The sequence below is a fragment of the Diorhabda sublineata genome, chromosome 7 (genome assembly GCF_026230105.1).
Source record: "Diorhabda sublineata isolate icDioSubl1.1 chromosome 7, icDioSubl1.1, whole genome shotgun sequence".
Classification (NCBI taxonomy): domain Eukaryota; kingdom Metazoa; phylum Arthropoda; class Insecta; order Coleoptera; family Chrysomelidae; genus Diorhabda; species Diorhabda sublineata.
In genome coordinates, this window is record NC_079480.1 from 22,864,031 (window position 1) to 22,890,565 (window position 26,535).

Here is a 26,535-nt window from a genome sequence, read left to right on the forward strand (position 1 = left end):
CAACAAGGATTACGTAAAGAAAAGCAAAAACAATAAGGAACAACAGTTTGGGATAGTTTAAAACAGATAAATGTACTTGAAACACCGATGGGAATAAAAAATCTACTTGCTAACAACAAGGATTGCGTAAAACAACAAGGATTACGTAAAGAAAAGCAAAAACAATAAGGAACAACAGTTTGGGATAGTTTGAAACAGATAAATGTACTTGAAATACCGATGGGAATAAAAAATCTACTTGACAACAACAAGGATTGCGTAAAACAACAAGGATTACGTAAAGAAAAGCAAAAACAATAAGGAACAACAGTTTGGGATAGTTTGAAACAGATAAATGTACTTGAAACACCTATGAAAATAAAAAATCTACTTGCTAACAACAAGGATTGCGTAAAACAACAAGGATTACGTAAAGAAAAGCAAAAACAATAAGGAACAACAGTTTGGGATAGTTTGAAACAGATAAATGTACTTGAAACACCTATGAAAATAAAAAATCTACTTGCTAACAACAAGGATTGCGTAAAACAACAAGGATTACGTAAAGAAAAGCAAAAACAATAAGGAACAACAGTTTGGGATAGTTTGAAACAGATAAATGTACTTGAAACACCGATGGGGATAAAAAATTTACTTGCCAATAACAAGGATTGCGTAAAACAACAAAGAAAAGCAAAAACAATAAGGATTACGTAAAGAAAAGCAAAAACAATAAGGAACAACAGTTTGGGATAGTTTTAAACAGACAAATGTACCTGAAACACCGATGGGAATAAAAAATCTATTTACCAACAACAAGGATTACGTGAAGAAAACCAAAAACAAAAAGTTATAACAGTTTGGGACAGTCTGAATATAGAAATAGAGTTGAAAGACTAATGTAAATCAAAAGTCTACTCGCCAACGACAAGGATTTTATCAAAAACAACTTAGCATCTAAAAGCTTCGTAATAAAAGATGGAATAAGACAGAAAGAAGTAATGAGCCCTTTGTTGATTATAATAATAATAATGAACGATATGAATAAAGAATCAAAAAGACAACTGAGAAAAGTTAAAATTAGATATCATACCTTATACCCAGTAGGATAAAGTGCTTTTGTACATGACCTCGTAGTATAAGCATCTAAAGAAAATGAACAGACGAATATGGCGATAGAAGTAGAAAACTAGACAAAAAAGAAATCAGCAGGAAAATTAAAACGACGGTATATATATGAGATAGTATGAGGGTGATCCCAAAGTACAAAAATTAAAAAAAAAAAATATTTTACGACGTAAATTTTCGTATCTAAAAAATTTCGATCAACTCAAATCGATAAAGTGAAATTTTTGAATGAGCTTAATCTTGAAAATTAAAAAAATTCATTAATCGACTTATCAATCATCTAGATAATTGAGACACAAGACTTGAGATAAAAAAAATATTTTCGTACAAAAATAAAACGATATGAAGATAACTGAATGGAGTGATGTTATGTTAATAAGATAATAATTTAAAAATAAAACACATTTGTTTATTTTAATTTAAAATATTCAGATATTCAGTATTACGAGGGTGGTTCCAAGAGTACCTCGTCCAACAAAAAAAATATTTAGTTTTCGATGTAGTCTCCTTTTAGCTTCATAAACTTTCCCAAAATAATTTGAGGGGGCTAAATCTGGCGTATCCAAAGTTTAATTCATCAATTTTGGTAAAATTTTTGCTAATCAATGAAAATTGTCCCAAAAAATCGACGCCTGCAGATGGAACAGTCTTTGCCTTCTTTGGAACCGATTCTTCTTTTTCAGTCCATTATTTTGGTCTTCTGTTTGGTTGGGTGTGATATTATGGACCCTTGGTTCATCCATGGTTATGAAAGCATTCGTCACCTCATTTGGTCACCATCGTTTAAACTCTGTTACCCAATACTTTGCTGTTGTAATTCACGATGACCAATTTTTCACAAATAATGGCTGCCAAACAAATACTAAACAAGATGGCGTCTTCAAACTTGAAACATGTGCTGTATAGGTTATGTTATATTTTCAAGCAACTTCCGCCACCTCTAGGTCAGGGCAGGTATTTCTGGAATCATCTGGGAAATCTGGGTACTGGTAAATACAAAAACAGAATAAAAGCAACGGAGATTAAAGAAAAATAATCAACAAAAACCTGAATTATTATTGAGATTTTTATTTAAAGAAATCTGTTTATTATTAATTGCATTAATCGAAAATTAGTGAAAATTTTCATTTTTCTAGCATAAAATAAATTTTTTCGAGAGTTTTGTAAAGTGATAAACGATGAAAATATTCAGGTAGCGTACATGGTAAGTGATTTCCAAATACTTTCTCCTAGGTTAACGGTAATTGAATTACGAAAAAGTAAGTTTTAAAAGCATCATCGTTACCTTTACTTTGGCTTTAAACGAATTATGTTACTTGCGTCATTTTCTACATCTGAAATTTGATTCGTGTGAAAACTCGATGAGAAATGAACCGGCGACACGTTTTTTCTCTCAATTCCGACTTATCCTGTGTAAATATTGTCCTTACAATTCTTCGATTATTTTCGGTATTTAGTTATTTTCAAATCATATTTTACCCATTTAATTCTTATCACCTGATATTGGTTGAGCAGGTAAAGTAGTAAACTTTACGTTATGGTGAATCCTCACGTCCTTAAATCCTTTTCTATCTATTTCCTCCGTCCTTTCTCCTATATTCTTTTGGTGTATCACTCAGTAAATCTGCTTGGTTCTGATGTACGTTCACTATTTGCTTCAAACTGATGTTCTACTGGGTTTGCTTTGATTTTTGGCAGTTTTACGTTTAAATCGATTGTCACTTTATGTTATTTGATATCTTTTGATGTCCATTGACGTCGATTCGCATCAATTCATGTCATTTGAGGTCAATTGGCGTCTACTTTTGTCAGAACTTATCGATGAATACTAATTGATGTCTATTGAAGTCGATTCATGTCGATTCATGTCATTTGAGGTCAATTGGCGTCTACGTTTGTCAGATATTGTCGATTGACGTCTTCTTTTGTCAGATCTTGTCGATTAACAATATATTAAAGTCAATTGTCATTTGATAATGATGATTGATGTCGATTCATGTCATTTGACGTCAATTGGCGTCTACGTTTGTTAGATATTGTCGATTGACGTCTTCTTTTGTCAGATCTTGTCGATTAACAATATATTAAAGTCAATTGTCATTTGATAATGATGATTGATGTCTTTTGACGTCGATTGATGTCGATTCATGTCATTTGAGGTCAATTGGCGTCTACGTTTGTCAGATATTGTCGATTGACGTCTTCTTCTATCAGATCTTGTCGATTAACAATATATTAAAGTCAATTGTCATTTGATAATGATGTCTTTTGACCTCGATTGATGTCAATTCAAGTCATTTGAGGTCAATTGGCGTCTACTTTTGTCAGATCTTGTCGATTGACGTCTTCTTCTATCAGATCTTGTCGATTAACAATATATTAAAGTCAATTGTCATTTGATAATGATGTCTTTTGACCTCGATTGATGTCAATTCAAGTCATTTGAGGTCAATTGGCGTCTACTTTTGTCAGATCTTATCGATGAATATTAATTGATGTCTATTGATGTCGATTCATGTCATTTGAGGTCAATTGGCGTCTACGTTTGTCAGATATTGTCGATTGACGTCCTCTTCTATCAGATCTTGTCGATTAACAATATATTAAAGTCAATTGTCATTTGATAATGATGTCTTTTGACCTCGATTGATGTCAATTCAAGTCATTTGAGGTCAATTGGCGTCTACTTTTGTCAGATCTTATCGATGAATATTAATTGATGTCTATTGATGTCGATTCATGTCATTTGAGGTCAACTGGCGTCTACTTTTGTCAGATCTTGTCGACTAACAATCCATAGTCGTATCCGGGTCATCTGTATCTATCGGTTCTTCTTCTTTTTTCAGATGGATGACAGTAATAATTCCATGTCGACCACGAGACGTTGTATCGTTGCAGTTTTATGTGGTAGGATTAGCTTGTTCCTAGTGATGACTGTTTACGCACTTTTCGGTGCTGTTTTGTTTAGAACAATCGAAGGTGGTGACGACCACGACGCTCCAGTGGATTTCCAAAAGAACCGCGAAGAATGTTTGAAAGAATTGTGGCTTATAACGGGTAAGTTCTCTTGAATATCATCACTCAAACTATTATTTTTTTTTGGCTCTAATTACCAGTATTTCAAATTAATTTTTCCTTTACTACTTATTTCTATGAATAAAATTTAATTGGATACGTTGGTAATTACTTCATTAAAAATTGACGAAATTATGTAAAAATGAATGATCACTTAGGGGAAGTTTTAATTAGTTGATTTAACGTACAGAGTTTAAATTATAACTGATGTTCTAATGTTGAAGGAATGGAATTTTGTTTTGGAGCAATCTTAGATATTTTAAGGATCAGATTATTTTCCTGCAGTTTTCGTTTTACCGTCTATTAACTAATAGACGGACCTGTCCGTCATTAAAATGACGGATTCTTGATGAAATATGACACAAAGTAAACTCAAGCTTCTCATCGAGTTTGACAACCAGATAATTTGTATCTTTCCCCCGTATACTTGTCGAACGCCAACGGAAGCTTTGTCTTATGTTAACGAATGCGACGTTGCCGTTTCCTCTTTTACTATCAATATCCTCGAAACCGCTCGGAGAAATTGATGAAGGGGGCCATTTATATATGTTCTGTTTATTTTCCGAAGTCGATCGAAATCATTTGTTTTAATGGGGTGTAGATTGTTAGGAAAACGTCGAATCATTTATCAATTGATAGAGGTTTAGTCGGAAACGTCGTAATAATTATTAATTGTATCGTTACCATGATAAATTTGAATAAAAAAATGGAAGACCTTCCAAGAAATTCTATTTCCTTACCTGGAGTACTTATCTCTATCGCGTGGGGATAACTACCATTGATAGGGATGAATTTCCAGTATTTTATGATCAAAAACAAGATTCAATTCTTAGTAATGTATATTTGGCGCAAAAATAAGATGATGATCAAACCGGACGCAACTAGTATAGAATTTTGCAGATCCGGTTGACCGGGGACGCCAGAGAGTTTCCTAAGAAACGAAAATAACAAAAATTTACAAAAAGTAAGAATCTTGGATAGTGGGGCCGTCATAAAAGATGGACAGTACAATGCTGGAAGGAAAAAATTCTTAAAAAGAAGGGAAGGCTATGGATGGAAGCGGAAAATTTAGCAATTCACCACGGGAGGCTGAGAAAAGACTGTTAGACGCGAGATTAGTAGATAGGACAATCTCCAAACGGATGGCACAACTACTAACTACTAGAACTCCAAGATACCGTTGAAATCACCGCTAACAGCCCTTCGTGGGACCTGGATACTCCACGCGAGGCTGTCGAAAGAGTATTATACGCGAGATTAGTAGATAGGACAACCTCCAAACGGATGGCACAGCTACTAACTACCAGAACTCCAAGATACCGTTGAAATCACTGCTATTAGCCCTTCGTGGGACCTGGATACTCCACGCGAGGCTGTCGAAAGTGTATTATACGCGAGATTAGTAGATAGGACAACCTTCAAACGGATGGCACAGCTACTAACTACTAGAACTCCAAGATACCGTTGAAATCACTGCTATTAGCACTTCGTGGGACCTGGATACTCCACGCGAGGCTGTCGAAAGTGTATTATACGCGAGATTAGTAGATAGGACAACCTTCAAACGGATGGCACAGCTACTAACTACTAGAACTCCAAGATACCGTTGAAATCGCCGCTAACAGCCCTTTGTGGGACCTGGATACTCCACGCGAGGCTATCGAAAGAGTATTAGACGCGAGATTAGTAGATAGGACAACCTCCAAACGGATGGCACAGCTACTAACTACTAGAACTCCAATATACCGTTGAAATCACCGCTAACAGCCCTTTGTGGGACCTGGATACTCCACGCGAGGCTGTCGAAAGAGTATTATACGCGAGATTAGTAGATAGGACAACCTCCAAACGGATGGCACAGCTACTAACTACCAGAACTCCAAGATACCGTTGAAATCACTGCTATTAGCCCTTCGTGGGACCTGGATACTCCACGCGAGGCTGTCGAAAGTGTATTATACGCGAGATCAGTAGATAGGACAACCTTCAAACGGATGGCACAGCTACTAACTACTAGAACTCCAAGATACCGTTGAAATCACTGCTATTAGACCTTCGTGGGACCTGGATACTCCAGGCGAGGCTGTCGAAAGTGTATTATACGCGAGATCAGTAGATAGGACAACCTTCAAACGGATGGCACAGCTACTAACTACTAGAACTCCAAGATACCGTTGAAATCACTGCTATTAGACCTTCGTGGGACCTGGATACTCCAGGCGAGGCTGTCGAAAGTGTATTATACGCGAGATCAGTAGATAGGACAACCTTCAAACGGATGGCACAGCTACTAACTACTAGAACTCCAAGATACCGTTGAAATCACTGCTATTAGCCCTTCGTGGGACCTGGATACTCCACGCGAGGCTGTCGAAAGTGTATTATACGCGAGATTAGTAGATAGGACAACCTTCAAACGGATGGCACAGCTACTAACTACTAGAACTCCAAGATACCGTTGAAATCACTGCTATTAGCACTTCGTGGGACCTGGATACTCCACGCGAGGCTGTCGAAAGTGTATTATACGCGAGATTAGTAGATAGGACAACCTTCAAACGGATGGCACAGCTACTAACTACTAGAACTCCAAGATACCGTTGAAATCGCCGCTAACAGCCCTTTGTGGGACCTGGATACTCCACGCGAGGCTATCGAAAGAGTATTAGACGCGAGATTAGTAGATAGGACAACCTCCAAACGGATGGCACAGCTACTAACTACCAGAACTCCAAGATACCGTTGAAATCACTGCTATTAGCCCTTCGTGGGACCTGGATACTCCACGCGAGGCTGTCGAAAGTGTATTATACGCGAGATCAGTAGATAGGACAACCTTCAAACGGATGGCACAGCTACTAACTACTAGAACTCCAAGATACCGTTGAAATCACTGCTATTAGACCTTCGTGGGACCTGGATACTCCAGGCGAGGCTGTCGAAAGTGTATTATACGCGAGATCAGTAGATAGGACAACCTTCAAACGGATGGCACAGCTACTAACTACTAGAACTCCAAGATACCGTTGAAATCACTGCTATTAGACCTTCGTGGGACCTGGATACTCCAGGCGAGGCTGTCGAAAGTGTATTATACGCGAGATCAGTAGATAGGACAACCTTCAAACGGATGGCACAGCTACTAACTACTAGAACTCCAAGATACCGTTGAAATCACTGCTATTAGCCCTTCGTGGGACCTGGATACTCCACGCGAGGCTGTCGAAAGTGTATTATACGCGAGATTAGTAGATAGGACAACCTTCAAACGGATGGCACAGCTACTAACTACTAGAACTCCAAGATACCGTTGAAATCACTGCTATTAGCACTTCGTGGGACCTGGATACTCCACGCGAGGCTGTCGAAAGTGTATTATACGCGAGATTAGTAGATAGGACAACCTTCAAACGGATGACACAGCTACTAACTACTAGAACTCCAAGATACCGTTGAAATCGCCGCTAACAGCCCTTTGTGGGACCTGGATACTCCACGCGAGGCTATCGAAAGAGTATTAGACGCGAGATTAGTAGATAGGACAACCTCCAAACGGATGGCACAGCTACTAACTACTAGAACTCCAATATACCGTTGAAATCACCGCTAACAGCCCTTTGTGGGACCTGGATACTCCACGCGAGGCTGTCGAAAGAGTATTATACGCGAGATTAGTAGATAGGACAACCTCCAAACGGATGGCACAGCTACTAACTACCAGAACTCCAAGATACCGTTGAAATCACTGCTATTAGCCCTTCGTGGGACCTGGATACTCCACGCGAGGCTGTCGAAAGTGTATTATACGCGAGATCAGTAGATAGGACAACCTTCAAACGGATGGCACAGCTACTAACTACTAGAACTCCAAGATACCGTTGAAATCACTGCTATTAGACCTTCGTGGGACCTGGATACTCCAGGCGAGGCTGTCGAAAGTGTATTATACGCGAGATCAGTAGATAGGACAACCTTCAAACGGATGGCACAGCTACTAACTACTAGAACTCCAAGATACCGTTGAAATCACTGCTATTAGACCTTCGTGGGACCTGGATACTCCAGGCGAGGCTGTCGAAAGTGTATTATACGCGAGATCAGTAGATAGGACAACCTTCAAACGGATGGCACAGCTACTAACTACTAGAACTCCAAGATACCGTTGAAATCACTGCTATTAGACCTTCGTGGGACCTGGATACTCCACGCGAGGCTGTCGAAAGTGTATTATACGCGAGATTAGTAGATAGGACAACCTTCAATCGGATGGCACAGCTACTAACTACTAGAACTCCAAGATACCGTTGAAATCGCCGCTAACAGCCCTTTGTGGGACCTGGATACTCCACGCGAGGCTATCGAAAGAGTATTAGACGCGAGATTAGTAGATAGGACAACCTCCAAACGGATGGCACAGCTACTAACTACTAGAACTCCAAGATACCGTTGAAATCACTGCTATTAGCCCTTCGTGGGACCTGGATACTCCAGGCGAGGCTGTCGAAAGAGTATTATACGCGAGATTAGTAGATAGGACAACCTCCAAACGGATGGCACAGCTACTAACTACCAGAACTCCAAGATACCGTTGAAATCACTGCTATTAGCCCTTCGTGGGACCTGGATACTCCAGGCGAGGCTGTCGAAAGAGTATTATACGCGAGATTAGTAGATAGGACAACCTCCAAACGGATGGCACAGCTACTAACTACCAGAACTCCAAGATACCGTTGAAATCGCCGCTAACAGCCCTTTGTGGGACCTGGATACTCCACGCGAGGCTGTCGAAAGAGTATTAGACGCGAGATTAGTAGATAGGACAACCTCCAAACGGATGGCACAGTTTCTAACTACTAGAACTCCAAGATGCTGTTGAAATCACTGTTAGCAACGCTTCGTAGGACCTGGTGTCAGTCACAGAACAATAGAAAAAGCATTGGAAAATATAGTAGATAAGACCAAGACAAATTATTAATAGGGGGATGAGGCAGACGAAAATTCTTCTGGGAAACTATAACATAGAAGAATCGCTGTATCAATTAAGAGCTCCAGGGAGCGCGGATGTAGAAAACGAAGACGTCTGGAAGCTTCAGCTATTCCACATTTTGGACTTTTTGAAAGGAGATCGGGTATAAGCAGCGGATTCCCCAAGAAGGGGAGTACAAGAAATCATTTGGGTCACAGTATTTTCTATTTAAAAAAATACGATCTTGACCATTTTTTTTTATAAGAAAAGCTACGAAACGATATCAAGTTTCATCATAAAAATGAAGTAAAGTAAAGTAAAGGATGGTGAACTAAATAAAAATTCATAAAAAAACAATGAGGCTGCGGAAATTCCGGAAAAAATTTCCGGTTCATACTCATCCTCCTTTATACAGAACATAATTTTTCTCAGTCGCTTTTTCGAAGTGCCGTTTCACGGAAAGACACCTCGAAAACGCGAAAATGGCCCGTCCTAACGTTCTGATGAAATTCGGTAAATACGTTTAATATTCCCTACAAGTACAATTTCATTTTCGCGCAATGACTTTTCCGTCATTCGACCAAGATGAACTGTTTCTAGAAATATTTCCTCGCCCTTATTTAATTCCTAAGAAAGAGTCGGGGATCTTTATTACCACACTTAACATATCACTCAATAAATCGCGCAAATAAGAAAAATTTGTCATAATTCGATTATTTTTTTTTTCATCAACATCCATACAATCATTCCAACGCTTCTCCAACTTCTGGATATCGTGCTTGTCTTTTGCCTAGCTTCAATTTCACCAATTGCTTCATTTGAGTCAACTGAGGGCCTGATCTAGACTATATGGTGGATGAATGATCATTAACATCAACTTGTTAATCGGTTTTTTCTTGATTTTTGCATACAAACTTCCCAAAAACCCTCATTCAGAGATAGAATGAACAATATTCCACGCGCATTCCAAAATACTGAAGCCATAACCTTCCCAACTGACTATTTTGTCTTTGGACCTAGTTCACCAACTGTAGTCCACTTGAATGATGATCGTTTTAATACCAGAGGGTAATGATCGTTCCATGATTCATCCATTATCACATATCGACGCAAAAAATCTGATTTGATATAACGAATTTGTGGAGTAATCACTTCAATTGGACGACCAGAACGTTCACCATCATTGGTGTTTGTAGGACCACGTTTAAATTCAGCAAACCAATAAAAAATAGTTCCTTTCCATTAAGCAGAGTGCTGATAAGACTTTGGAAGTTTGTACAGTATTTTTTTTTATAAATTAACCCACGAACATTCTGACAAATCATGAAATTTAACACATAGTCTTTTGAAAGTTGGTACTTCATAAACGTCATATGGATTTGTCAAAGTCGGAGCCATCTGTATGTCAATCACACGACTTAAGTGACGTTTATATTCTATTATGTAATTTCAAATCCGACTCTGTAACTATTACAAGTAGAGCTCGGGGATTCCCGCTGCTTTAGTTATTACGTCATCCCTGTCGGATTAAGAAACTTCTATAAGGAAAAGGATGTTTCAAGAAGAGACAAAACAGTTTTATTACACTTAAATAACTAATTATTTCGTTTCCCTTTGCTAATTTGGTGTTACAAACAGGCGAATGCTTCGGGAGTTAATTGAGCTCAATTAAATTAATTGACGTATCTTGAAATATGGAAAATGGTTAATAAATCATCGTGATTGATTGTTATTAAGGCGTACGAGATATCAACGAATCGAGATTTCGAAGATTGTCAATCGGAGAGTGGCAGAAACTTTTGCTTTACTATCTCATAGTTTCAAAACTACTTAGATTGTCCATCGATACCTCGAGTGATTGATATTCGTGGATTTGATGCTAATTTAAGTCCAATATGCAATAAGACGTCTAGTTAGTTCGTATTCTTTTCAATCTTTGTCTAGAAGTGACTGAGATTGCGTAAATTCCTTCCATAACCATCCATGGTATCACTAGCAATCGAATGCGTTTAAGTTCAACAGTTGTCTTAGTACAGACTATCGTTGCGAAACAGTGATTGGTTCCTCTGATTTTTTTGTAACACTTCTTAGTTTTTGTTTTATTATTAATTACAATAATTAGATTGTTAATTTAATTAACTAGTTTGAAATCTCGACTACATTCGAATCTTGTTAAATCTAATTACGAGCCTCCTTCAAATATCCAACTTACTTGGAATTATATGGTTTGTAATTAGAGAAAGTTGCTTATCTAAACTAAGCGAGTGTGGTCATTTGAAGGACCTTATCTTGTTATTTCTCCATGCAGAGCGAATAACCTTAAATCGAGATCCAAGACCAAGTTAAGGGACTAACTATAGCCGCTGTAGTTGTTGTTTTTTGTGGACAGATGTCTCTCGGGATTTATGGAAGGTTGTTTTATCATTTATGAGATTAAATACTGACAAAAACATAAATAACACGTCGAAACTACATTTACATTTACTGACGTGTATTATACATATGTTCTATCTAACTATTTTTGAGTTACGGGGTCTGGCTATTAAATAACGAGACGAAAAATATGAACAGACCCGTTGACGCAAGAGCTTTTGGCCAGGAGTCAGATTTTTTGACACAGAATTTTTCTAACCGTTTCTTTATCGCCGTTTACAACCTCAGCAATCGTCCGGATGCTCATTCGACAATCTGCACGTACAATTTCGTTGATTTTGGTCACTGTTTCCGGAATTCAAACAGTCACAGGGCGATCTGGGCCTCTTGCAACAATTTATAGCACTCAATCGGAGTTTTTTTCAATTTAACGAGAAAAAACACGTTGGTTTCAACCCGCTACTGCTCAAATACTATAATAGTGATGGAAACGTGTTTAGGACGTGCATAGACACGTCTAGGGCGCCTTCTAGGCGCGCAGTCTCGTTATTCAATAGCCAAACCTCGTAGATAGAAAATTTGTATATAACGCCAAATTCTGTCTGAAAGCGGACACAATTTTTCCGCAATACCCATCAATTAATCAAGAGCATGTGTTTACGAAGGACTCCCTCTAGGATTATCCAGATTGGCGTGAATTATAGTGCCCTTCCAAATCTTTATTGCTGGTATTAAGGAAAAGGGTCTAATTAAGAAAAACCACGTCTCTAATTATCCTGTATTCTGTCCACATAATAATTTCCATTCACTAACGTGATCATATACGATTAAAAACTTTCATTTTCTACGAGAAAAAACTCCATTTTGTATCGGGGCTTATCGACTAATTTATTTTAAAAACTTCTCCTTATACGAAAAATGAAAAAGGCACGATGTAAATAACTGAATTCATAACTTTGAAAAAACTTTTTATTAACATAAAATATAAATAAATCGTTGGATGTCAAGACTATTTAGAACATTCTATGCGCGTATAAGCTCACTTAAATACTAATCCTATTGTATACAAAAGCTATAATTGAATATATTCATGGTCTTAGACAAAAATAAGTGATTTGATATGTTAATGGAACTTCAAGTGTTTAGAGGATATATGGAATCGCTTAAGTAAGACGTTGAGGTCGCATACAATAGTAAGTAATTTTTTCTTCCATCTTTCTTTCAATCTTTTGTTTGTAATAGTTTAATCCATGTATATGAACTCGAGATTAAACAACACTTGATTGTTTGGGTCTTTCGAGACGTACCAAATACGAAATAAATTGTTCGCGCACGAAGCAAATAGGTCGGATGGTACTTCGGAACAACTTGACATGATGCTAACGTTCCATTATAGCAACGTAGAACGGTCAATTCTGAATGGTACACCATCATTTGTGTACACAGAAACAACATCGCTGTGGTCGACCATTTGAGGTGACGATTCCAGAAATGTTTAAGAAAATCTACCTGGATGATCGTCGACATGAAGTGGTTCATTTTATAACCATGAATGCAACGTGGGAAAAAGGAGAATCGACTCCAAAGAAGGCAAAGACCGTTCTATCTGCAGGTAAGGTCATGGCGATACTTTGAGCACCCTATTCGCCAGATTTAGCTCCTTCGGATTATTTTTTGTGTCCAGAATTGAATTCCCGGGGGAATTCAAAAGCTAAGTATCAATGTAGTATTTACAAATCCAATTATTCTTTAAATCAAATAAAATGGTAATGGACTAATAGACAATTATATATATTATGCATTGTGAACGCTAGATGTCTCTTTCCACTGCATTTATCTTTATTTACCCAAGACACGAACATATTTATTCAATTCTCGTTGCAATGGGATATGCTGGTAGTTGGTAATCAATATATATATATATAATATACAGAAACGCGTTCTCTCAAAAGCAAGGTTTCCGTTCCACATAACTATAGATAACAACATAATATTCTCCTCTATTACCTATAGAAAATAGTTATTTTCATTCCCATAGATGGCAGTTAAGCTTTGACAGGAATATCAATCGGAAATCTGCTTACTTAAAAGAATGTATTAGCCAGGAAAGTAGTTGTTTGCTCTTTCGACATAATTTCTAGAAGTGAATAATAGAAATTATTTAAAAGCTTCTTCTTATCGACCTAAACGTCTCTTAGATATAATACTAGCTAAACTGGGACATACTGGTGGACATAACGCTTTTCATTGATTTAATTCAATATTCGTCGAGGTATTAGCCAGGAATTGGTGGACATAACGCTTTTCAGAGATTCAATTCAATGTTCGTCGATATATTAGCCAGGAAAGTAGTTGTTTGCTCTTTCGATAAAGTGCAGATCACATTTTCCAAATAATTGCTGGTAATGAATAGTAGAAATCATTCCAAAGCTTCTTCTTATCGACCTAAACGTCTCTTAGATATGATACTAGCTAAACTGGAGCATACTGGTGGACATAACGCTTTTCAGTGATTTAATTCAATATTCGTCGAGGTATTAGCCACGAATTGGTGGACATAACGCTTTTCAGAGATTCAATTCAATGTTCGTCGATATATTAGCCAGGAAAGTAGTTGTTTGCTCTTTCGATAAACTGCAGATCACATTTTCCAAATAATTGCTCGTAATGAATAGTAGAAATCATTCCAAAGCTTCTTATCGACCTAAACGTCTCTTAAATATGATACTAGCTAAACTGGAACATACTGGTGGACATAACGCTTTTCAGAGATTTAATTCAATGTTCGTCGATATATTAGCCAGGAAAGTAGTTGTTTGCTCTTTCGATAAACTGCAGATCACATTTTCCAAATAATTGCTCGTAATGAATAGTAGAAATCATTCCAAAGTTTCTTATCGACCTAAACGTCTCTTAAATATGATACTAGCTAAACTGGAACATACTGGTGGACATAACGCTTTTCAGAGATTTAATTCAATGTTCGTCGATATATTAGCCAGGAAAGTAGTTGTTTGCTCTTTCGATAAACTGCAGATCACATTTTCCAAATAATTGCTGGTAATGAATAGTAGAAATCATTCCAAAGCTTCTTCTTATCGACCTAAACGTCTCTTAGATATAATACTAGCTAAACTGGAACATACTGGTGGATATAACGCTTTTCAGAGATTTAATTCAATGTTCGTCGATATATTAGCCAGGAAAGTAGTTGTTTGCTCTTTCGATAAACTGCAGATCACATTTTCCAAATAATTGCTGGTAATGAATAGTAGAAATCATTCCAAAGCTTCTTCTTATCGACCTAAACGTCTCTTAGATATGATACTAGCTAAACTGGAGCATACTGGTGGACATAACGCTTTTCAGTGATTTAATTCAATATTCGTCGAGGTATTAGCCACGAATTGGTGGACATAACGCTTTTCAGAGATTCAATTCAATGTTCGTCGATATATTAGCCAGGAAAGTAGTTGTTTGCTCTTTCGATAAACTGCAGATCACATTTTCCAAATAATTGCTGGTAATGAATAGTAGAAATCATTCCAAAGCTTCTTCTTATCGACCTAAACGTCTCTTAGATATGATACTAGCTAAACTGGAGCATACTGGTGGACATAACGCTTTTCAGTGATTTAATTCAATATTCGTCGAGGTATTAGCCACGAATTGGTGGACATAACGCTTTTCAGAGATTCAATTCAATGTTCGTCGATATATTAGCCAGGAAAGTAGTTGTTTGCTCTTTCGATAAAGTGCAGATCACATTTTCCAAATAATTGCTGGTAATGAATAGTAAAAATCATTCCAAAGCTTCTTCTTATCGACCTAAACGTCTCTTAGATATGATACTAGCTAAACTGGAGCATACTGGTGGACATAACGCTTTTCAGTGATTTAATTCAATATTCGTCGAGGTATTAGCCACGAATTGGTGGACATAACGCTTTTCAGAGATTCAATTCAATGTTCGTCGATATATTAGCCAGGAAAGTAGTTGTTTGCTCTTTCGATAAACTGCAGATCACATTTTCCAAATAATTGCTCGTAATGAATAGTAGAAATCATTCCAAAGCTTCTTATCGACCTAAACGTCTCTTAAATATGATACTAGCTAAACTGGAACATACTGGTGGACATAACGCTTTTCAGAGATTTAATTCAATGTTCGTCGATATATTAGCCAGGAAAGTAGTTGTTTGCTCTTTCGATAAACTGCAGATCACATTTTCCAAATAATTGCTGGTAATGAATAGTAGAAATCATTCCAAAGCTTCTTCTTATCGACCTAAACGTCTCTTAGATATAATACTAGCTAAACTGGAACATACTGGTGGATATAACGCTTTTCAGAGATTTAATTCAATGTTCGTCGATATATTAGCCAGGAAAGTAGTTGTTTGCTCTTTCGATAAACTGCAGATCACATTTTCCAAATAATTGCTGGTAATGAATAGTAGAAATCATTCCAAAGCTTCTTCTTATCGACCTAAACGTCTCTTAGATATGATACTAGCTAAACTGGAGCATACTGGTGGACATAACGCTTTTCAGTGATTTAATTCAATATTCGTCGAGGTATTAGCCACGAATTGGTGGACATAACGCTTTTCAGAGATTCAATTCAATGTTCGTCGATATATTAGCCAGGAAAGTAGTTGTTTGCTCTTTCGATAAACTGCAGATCACATTTTCCAAATAATTGCTGGTAATGAATAGTAGAAATCATTCCAAAGCTTCTTCTTATCGACCTAAACGTCTCTTAGATATGATACTAGCTAAACTGGAGCATACTGGTGGACATAACGCTTTTCAGTGATTTAATTCAATATTCGTCGAGGTATTAGCCACGAATTGGTGGACATAACGCTTTTCAGAGATTCAATTCAATGTTCGTCGATATATTAGCCAGGAAAGTAGTTGTTTGCTCTTTCGATAAACTGCAGATCACATTTTCCAAATAATTGCTCGTAATGAATAGTAGAAATCATTCCAAAGCTTCTTATCGACCTAAACGTCTCTTAAATATGATACTAGCTAAACTGGAACATACTGGTGGACATAACGCTTTTCAGAGATTTAATTCAATGTTCGTCGATATATTAGCCAGGAAAGTAGTTGTTTGCTCTTTCGATAAACTGCAGATCACATTTTCCAAATAATTGCTCGTAATGAATAGTAGAAATCATTCCAAAGCTTCTTATCGACCTAAACGTCTCTTAGATATAATACTAGCTAAACTGGAACATACTGGTGGACATAACGCTTTTCAGAGATTTAATTCAATGTTCGTCGATATATTAGCCAGGAAAGTAGTTGTTTGCTCTTTCGATAAACTGCAGATCACATTTTCCAAATAATTGCTGGTAATGAATAGTAGAAATCATTCCAAAGCTTCTTCTTATCGACCTAAACGTCTCTTAGATATGATACTAGCTAAACTGGAGCATACTGGTGGACATAACGCTTTTCAGTGATTTAATTCAATATTCGTCGAGGTATTAGCCACGAATTGGTGGACATAACGCTTTTCAGAGATTCAATTCAATGTTCGTCGATATATTAGCCAGGAAAGTAGTTGTTTGCTCTTTCGATAAACTGCAGATCACATTTTCCAAATAATTGCTGGTAATGAATAGTAAAAATCATTCCAAAGCTTCTTCTTATCGACCTAAACGTCTCTTAGATATGATACTAGTTAAACTGGAGCATACTGGTGGACATAACGCTTTTCAGTGATTTAATTCAATATTCGTCGAGGTATTAGCCACGAATTGGTGGACATAACGCTTTTCAGAGATTCAATTCAATGTTCGTCAATATATTAGCCAGGAAAGTAGTTGTTTGCTCTTTCGATAAAGTGCAGATCACATTTTCCAAATAATTGCTGGTAATGAATAGTAGAAATCATTCCAAAGCTTCTTCTTATCGACCTAAACGTCTCTTAGATATGATACTAGCTAAACTGGAGCATACTGGTGGACATAACGCTTTTTAGTGATTTAATTCAATATTCGTCGAGGTATTAGCCACGAATTGGTGGACATAACGCTTTTCAGAGATTCAATTCAATGTTCGTCGATATATTAGCCAGGAAAGTAGTTGTTTGCTCTTTCGATAAACTGCAGATCACATTTTCCAAATAATTGCTGGTAATGAATAGTAGAAATCATTCCAAAGCTTCTTCTTATCGACCTAAACGTCATTAGATATGATACTAGCTAAACTGGAACAATATACCTCAGATAAAAAATTTAAATAGAAATAAAACAAATCTAGGAATTCTGATGGTATCAAATTGTTTAACAAAAAGAAGACAGAAGTTGTGCTTGGACTTGGACGCCTAATTCAATCTTATGTCCAATGTAAGTGGCCCAAAAGCTTCCAAGAGACGTATCTTGGTATTTGTTGCTCAATTTCAGATCTTCTATGCTTCACCTATGTGGGATTCAATTACTAATGATAAAACACTAAAGAGGAGGTCTAGGAACGTTTCGTTTGAGCTGGTATCCCCCAATCGACCTATTAATTAAATAGTGAATAGTTGTTTTTGTAATTTGAAGATTCGAAGAGGTGCAGCCTACAAGACCTTCAGAAAGGTAAACCAAAGCGATGATACGACTCGTACAACCGTCAGTACGTGGACCAAGGAACAGAACACGTTCACATCAGACCAGAACTTGTCTATGGTAGAATGTGAATATCTGGACCACTCCAGGTGACGCTGGTGAGTGGATTTAACATTAATTCGTAATACCAAAACAAGATTTGGACTTGAAACTGAACCCTGAGGAGTTGATGGGAACAGTGCACGTAGATATTTACATACTTCTGGGCAATAACGCTGGGTAACTGGTACAATACAAGATAATTCCAGATATAAAAATGTGGATGAATCGACCTTTTGGCGAAGGTGATTATTATCTGGACACGGCCGTTGATCTACTAGATGTAAAATCAAATTAACCTTGAACAGAAAACAACTTTAAACATTCTGTGTAATGTGCGTTATATTTTCCGAACTCAGAAACAGCAAATAACAATTAATTAGGAGTTACACCTAACACCTTACACCAAAACCAGTCGAGCTCGAATTATTCACATCCAATTATAACTTGTCGTTGTCTACCGCGTTATCGGCAACTGCTTCAACGCTTTGATAATTTTGAGTTTTAATGAGAGATATGGATACAAAGACCTTTGCTGTGGTCATCTGTAAATACATAACATTCCGTATACGTGGGTTGCTTTTAAATATGGCAACACTGATGTGGATATGTCAAATCTGTCATTACCTTCATGAAGTTTGACAGTTTAAACGTTGAACGTACTTGGGATGATGAAACATTTATTTTTGATCAAAAACGGAGTTAAATTATGAACATTTTCGTGCGATGATGACATTTTGACACTTGTATGACAGCATAGCCATCATTAAATTGTTTTATCGTGTTTGAATGACAATTGATTTCCATTACTACAGTTTTTGAATGTGTTTAGAATTTTTTGCATCCTGGTAGATATTACGCCTTAGTTGGATAGTGGAAATCAATCAATTGTCGAAGGTTATTTCGACGACAATATAAATAACAGAAACCGTCAAAAGTTCAGTAGCTCTTTTTGAAATTAGTTTTTAATGTTTGCTTTTCTTCATACTTTCTTCGTGTAAATTTGAAGTTATAAAAGTCGAAATTTCGTAGAATTTTCAATTAGCTCGATCTAAATATTAATTAGCTCTCGTTCTTGTCGAGTTCAAGAAATGAAATTTGGTTTTAATTATTTTCATTTGCTTAATTTCCCTCATTTATACAATAACCTCAGCATTTATAAATCATGTACCGAAACAATTAATTATAAAAGTAAACAACCAAAAGTAACTTTCGTTAATATAACATACGAGGTTTATTCGAAATGTTCCGATCTCATTACATTAAAAAACTGCCGTTTTGGACAGTAATTTTCTGTCATCTATTATTCGATTGAGAAAACTTGAAAGGTAACCCTCGTATATTATTATCCCCTGGTAGATTTTTTTTATAAATTTACATAAACAAAAACGGTAATTCGGGGTTTCTTTGTTCGGTTATACACGTTAGGATTTCAGCTCCATTAGTTTAAGCCCCATATTTCAATTTTTTGCTCAAACGCCTGTTCATGGATCACCGAAACTCGATGGGATTTTCCAAGTTCATGGTCATTCACTTGTTAAACACAAATAACGCAACTGATTTATTTTTTGTTGTAAAATGCTTTACTTTACACAGACTGTAATAAAACAGGACTGGCTTCACGGACTATATCAGTAGACGAGTTTTTATATTTATAAACTCAAAACAATAGGATAAATAGTAAATTATTCGAAAATAATTATTTTTTTTGACTGTTTTATGTTTCCATAGAAAAATATTTCCATACAAACATTGTAGAATGGATTATATACGTCATATCTAAAATAGAAGACGTTCGTACTTTCGAATCATTATAGAATTTTTTAGTTTTTTAGTTCTTAAACACTTTTATATGTTTTTGATATTAGATTGTCTTTATTTTGCCCCTAATTTATCGGCGCTGGTGACGTAAGCAAGCTATTAACGCGTTGCAAGTAAAAATATTTTTCTTTTCAATATAAGAGGTTCCTTACGGAACGTTTTTCGTATTTATCTCCACTCCTTCTAATCGTGGAGTGAATTGATAAACACTGTCTCTTACGTTCTTAATTTAGTTACACTTAACTTAACTAATTTACTTATAAATATCATTTAAATAATTATTTTCACTACGATTATTTATTTAAAACAAAAACTCACTGCGCTACAGTGCCGGTCTAAGGACTCATTTCGCAAGCTTGTTTTTAATACTTATGTAGATTATCCGGATGTGTTCCTAGCGTAGACTCCGGCAGGTTTGTTCCTGCTAAGGTTAAACTTGTTTTAACCTAATAATGTTTTAAAGAAGTGAGGAAAAAATTATAGTCGGATTGGTGGTATTAAATTCGTACTACATCCACCGTTTAGTCCAGATCTTGATCTATTAGATCCATAACGAAATTCCAAATAAGTACGACAATATTTTACAATGATTTTATCACAGTAAACATTGGATTGGATTTTAGAGACGCTCGTTATCAAACGATGTCTCAGATGATAAAAATCCATCAATAAAAGCTGTTATATACGTCAATGCTGAGGGAAATTCTTTTTTTCTTCCGAAGAATGGCTGATTCGACGGTAGATTTCCAAGGAGAGAATTAGAGTCTAACGAAAATGGCAGTGGAAATTGACAAGAGTCGCTTCAATCTGATGTTCATTCAACTCAAAATTTAATAAAGATGATTCGTTACATTTTTCTATTTGATATAAATTTTTTATTGTTAAAATACTCTTTAGCTTTCTATTCATAAGTTTTAAAATGGAAAGACGTATCGCTATTTTCCATAAATTCTCGTATTCTGCAGCATTTTTCGTCCAACAAAACAGACGAACGTCGAAAGGTTTGTTATCTAAATCTGCACAGCCGACAGATCAGGTCCAACGTATTCACTTCGACAACTCTTTGGTTGGGCTCAAAATCCATTGGTGGTTAGCGAACAACGTAGCTCTAAGCAGAGATGGATGGAAACAACTGTCAGCAAAATCACACATGAATGAGTCTTCTTCACTTACCAATCAACTGCTTCACTTAAACAGACACGAAATTCGATTGGTCACTGGCCTTTTAGCCGCCATTACGTGCAAGGTTCAAACTCTCAGGCAAGCCTTGAAATGTTCAAGCCAAGATGCTTGATTCGCTTTATAAGGGACATAGATTTTTGGTAGTTTGAAGGGCCTTGAAGGACCGTCCACTAACTATGAACAACAGTCCAGTTTATGAATCGACATTTTTGCTATATTTTTTCCTCTAATGACTCAAGTGCATATTAAATCGAACCCCCAACTTTCAAAGGGATATAATAAATTTATTCAGTATGTAATTTTGATCAAAAAAGCTACAGCTAATTAAGAAAATTCAATCACTTCCTAAAAGTTGTTGATGCAGTGAACTGATCTCGTTAAACCATCAAAATTTTTATAAATATCGACTGATATATACTCGAGATTACTTTTTGTATTCAAAACGTGAGGTTCCTTCTTAAAAATCCCGAGTAAACAAGTTTCAACTGGTTTTCTAAAGGAACGACAGTCCCTTGCTATAGTATTCGATTTGGGGTTTAATAAATCAGACATTTTGTCGTTCTTTCAGTAAAATTTGTCCACTCTGGGAAAGGTACATACAAATATCAGATGGCCTTTTTCCGAACCGACAACATTTTCATGCGTTATATTAATTTTTCATTTGGATATCACGTTTTCCTATTTTTTCTTTGGAATATCGAACTTTTTTGTGTCGTATATTTACCAATAGAATGTATTCATTACAAGTAAGAAAATATAATCGATTATTATCGATTGCTCGCAGTTTCAAGGGGGGGTTTGAAACCACTGACTAGTTTCGACGTTATTACGTCTCATCCGAGCGATTTAACAACCCTCGTTCGAGTTTGAGACCTGAACAGAAGACAACGTCAAATAGCATCGCTATTTGGTTCATGTAATTATTCCCCAGCGAATTCTAATTGACGCCATCTTCACTTCCAACTGCGAATCCGATGGTAAATGAAGTGTACAATATAACAAAATGAACGATTCCTACTATTCTTTCTTTGAAATAATTTCGAAAATATATTTTACCGTTCTTCATAGGAGAAATAGTTTCGACGCTATTATCTCATCAGAGTGGTTCAACAAACCTCGTTCGAGTTTGAGACCTGAGCAGAAAATAATTCAATGTTGGATAATCTGTACTTACCAGGATGGTTCCAGAAGTACCTGGCCTGACATAGAGATGGCGGTAGCTGCTTAAACGCTAGTTTAGTTATTTAATAGCCACTCATCGTATTTTGCTAAACTTTTTATAAACGAAATCAATAAATCTTCAAAACAAGCTCGTCGATTTATTATTTTCTTTTTAAATATAACATTACCATTTGAATTTTAATGTATTTCGAAATAAATATCATATTTTATGGAATTAACTGTCACAGGGTCTGTGTATAGATATTAAATCTTATTGTTATTGCTGTTAATCCTTTAAATATTTGAGTTATGATGTCCTGTATTTCCCTTTGTAATACTGAATAATCACACACACCTTTCCTAACGATTATTATTCAAAACATTCGCGTCTTCAACGACGACTAAGGACTGAGAGGGTACGTGATAAACGATGTAAATTCTGGGACATTACGACGTAAATAACGTACATGTTGAATGGATGTCTTTCTACAATGACATATTACTAATGGAGAGAATTCAACTGTGCAATACCAAATCCACTAAAAATTATCTGTCAATCTTATAAATTCGAAAAACAGGAACTGATTTTTGATAAAACGTGAAATTATTGAAAAAAACTGGCAGTGAATTGTTATTTAGTGAATATTTTCAAAAAAATCTTCCGTTTTCCAACGGTTTTTCGTTACCGAAAAAATACTGTCCCGTTTCATTTCAACTGTTCAAAATTTCACGCTTATAAGCGACTGTGTGAAGTTCAAAAAAAGTTTCGTTTCCGTTTTATGTATTATAATCATATTCTAGAACTTTCGAATTCTCGAGATCTCTTGAATAACGTAAACAAACGAAAAAACCTTCTTAGAAATTGCACTATCGAAATTTTGGTGATGAAACACCATCACACAAGATTGTTAACAATCAGTTTGCAGAATTTCGTCGTGGTGGTACGTCTATCTAAGATATATTCCAGATGGATCTTCCGTTTTATATATTATAATCACACTCTAGATCTTTCGAATTCCTGAGATCTCTAGAAAAACGTAAACATACGAAAAAACCTTATTAGAAATTGCATTATCGAAATTTTGGTGATGAAACTTCCGTTTTATATATTATAATCACATTCTAGATCTTTCGAATTCTCGAGATCTCTTGAATAACGTAAACAAACGAAAAAACCTTATTGGAAATTGCACTATCGAAATTTTGGTGATGAAACTTCCGTTTTATATATTATAATCACATTCTAGATCTTTCGAATTCTCGAGATCTCTTGAATAACGTAAACAAACGAAAAAACCTTCTTAGAAATTGCACTATCGAAATTTTGGTGATGAAACACCATCACACAAGATTGTTAACAATCAGTTTGCAGAATTTCGTCGTGGTGGTACGTCTATCTAAGATATATTCCAGATGGATCTTCCGTTTTATATATTATAATCACACTCTAGATCTTTCGAATTCCTGAGATCTCTAGAAAAACGTAAACATACGAAAAAACCTTATTAGAAATTGCATTATCGAAATTTTGGTGATGAAACTTCCGTTTTATATATTATAATCACATTCTAGATCTTTCGAATTCTCGAGATCTCTTGAATAACGTAAACAAACGAAAACACCTTATTGGAAATTGCACTATCGAAATTTTGGTGATGAAACTTCCGTTTTATATATTATAATCACATTCTAGATCTTTCGAATTCTCGAGATCTCTTGAATAACGTAAACAAACGAAAAAACCTTCTTAGAAATTGCACTATCGAAATTTTGGTGATGAAACACCATCACACAAGATTGTTAACAATCAGTTTGCAGAATTTCGTCGTGGTGGTACGTCTATCTAAGATATATTCCAGATGGATCTTCCGTTTTATATATTATAATCACACTCTAGATCTTTCGAATTCCTGAGATCTCTAGAAAAACGTAAACATACGAAAAAACCTTATTAGAAATTGCATTATCGAAATTTTGGTGATGAAACTTCCGTTTTATATATTATAATCACATTCTAGATCTTTCGAATTCTCGAGATCTCTTGAATAACGTAAACAAACGAAAAAACCTTATTGGAAATTGCACTATCGAAATTTTGGTGATGAAACTTCCGTTTTATATATTATAATCACATTCTAGATCTTTCGAATTCTCGAGATCTCTTGAATAACGTAAACAAACGAAAAAACCTTCTTAGAAATTGCACTATCGAAATTTTGGTGATGAAACACCATCACACAAGATTGTTAACAATCAGTTTGCAGAATTTCGTCGTGGTGGTACGTCTATCTAAGATATATTCCAGATGGATCTTCCGTTTTATATATTATAATCACACTCTAGATCTTTCGAATTCCTGAGATCTCTAGAAAAACGTAAACATACGAAAAAACCTTATTAGAAATTGCATTATCGAAATTTTGGTGATGAAACTTCCGTTTTATATATTATAATCACATTCTAGATCTTTCGAATTCTCGAGATCTCTTGAATAACGTAAACAAACGAAAACACCTTATTGGAAATTGCACTATCGAAATTTTGGTGATGAAACTTCCGTTTTATATATTATAATCACATTCTAGATCTTTCGAATTCTCGAGATCTCTTGAATAACGTAAACAAACGAAAAAACCTTATTAGAAATTGCATTATCGAAATTTTGGTGATGAAACTTCCGTTTTATATATTATAATCACATTCTAGATCTTTCGAATTCTCGAGATCTCTTGAATAACGTAAACAAACGAAAAAACCTTATTAGAAATTGCATTATCGAAATTTTGGTGATGAAACATCCGTTTTATATATTATAATCGCATTCTAGATCTTTCGAATTCTCGAGATCTCTTGAATAAAGTAAACAAACGAAAAAACCTTATTAGAAATTGCATTATCGAAATTTTGGTGATGAAACTTCCGTTTTATATATTATAATCACATTCTAGATCTTTCGAATTCTCGAGATCTCTTGAATAACGTAAACAAACGAAAAAACCTTATTGGAAATTGCACTATCGAAATTTTGGTGAAGAAACTTCCGTTTTATATATTATAATCACATTCTAGATCTTTCGAATTCTCGAGATCTCTTGAATAACGTAAACAAACGAAAAAATTTTATTAGAAATTGCATTATCGAAATTTTGGTGATGAAACTTCCGTTTTATATATTATAATCACATTCTAGATCTTTCGAATTCTCGAGATCTCTTGAATAACGTAAACAAACGAAAAAACCTTATTGGAAATTGCACTATCGAAATTTTGGTGATGAAACACCATCACACAAGATTGTTAACAATCAGTTTGCAGAATTTCGTCGTGGTGGTACGTCTATCTAAGATATATTCCAGATGGATCTTCCGTTTTATATATTATAATCACACTCTAGATCTTTCGAATTCCTGAGATCTCTAGAAAAACGTAAACATACGAAAAAACCTTATTAGAAATTGCATTATCGAAATTTTGGTGATGAAACTTCCGTTTTATATATTATAATCACATTCTAGATCTTTCGAATTCTCGAGATCTCTTGAATAACGTAAACAAACGAAAACACCTTATTGGAAATTGCACTATCGAAATTTTGGTGATGAAACTTCCGTTTTATATATTATAATCACATTCTAGATCTTTCGAATTCTCGAGATCTCTTGAATAACGTAAACAAACGAAAAAACCTTATTAGAAATTGCATTATCGAAATTTTGGTGATGAAACTTCCGTTTTATATATTATAATCACATTCTAGATCTTTCGAATTCTCGAGATCTCTTGAATAACGTAAACAAACGAAAAAATCTTATTGGAAATTGCACTATCGAAATTTTGGTGAAGAAACTTCCGTTTTATATATTATAATCACATTCTAGATCTTTCGAATTCTCGAGATCTCTTGAATAACGTAAACAAACGAAAAAACCTTATTGGAAATTGCACTATCGAAATTTTGGTGAAGAAACTTCCGTTTTATATATTATAATCACATTCTAGATCTTTCGAATTCTCGAGATCTCTTGAATAACGTAAACAAACGAAAAAATCTTATTAGAAATTGCATTATCGAAATTTTGGTGATGAAACTTCCGTTTTATATATTATAATCACATTCTAGATCTTTCGAATTCTCGAGATCTCTTGAATAACGTAAACAAACGAAAAAATCTTATTGGAAAT

General features: G+C 35.5%; 1 protein-coding gene across 1 annotated transcript in view; it reads left to right on the forward strand.

The window, feature by feature from the left end:
- The window catches only part of LOC130446216 (TWiK family of potassium channels protein 7-like), a 149,677-nt gene that overhangs the window by 4,389 nt on the left and 118,753 nt on the right, over positions 1-26,535 (forward strand). Inside the window, exon 2 of the mRNA XM_056782313.1 lies at positions 3,954-4,164. Coding sequence (XP_056638291.1) covers positions 3,954-4,164 — 211 coding nt within the window. The remainder of the gene's footprint in view (positions 1-3,953; positions 4,165-26,535) is intronic.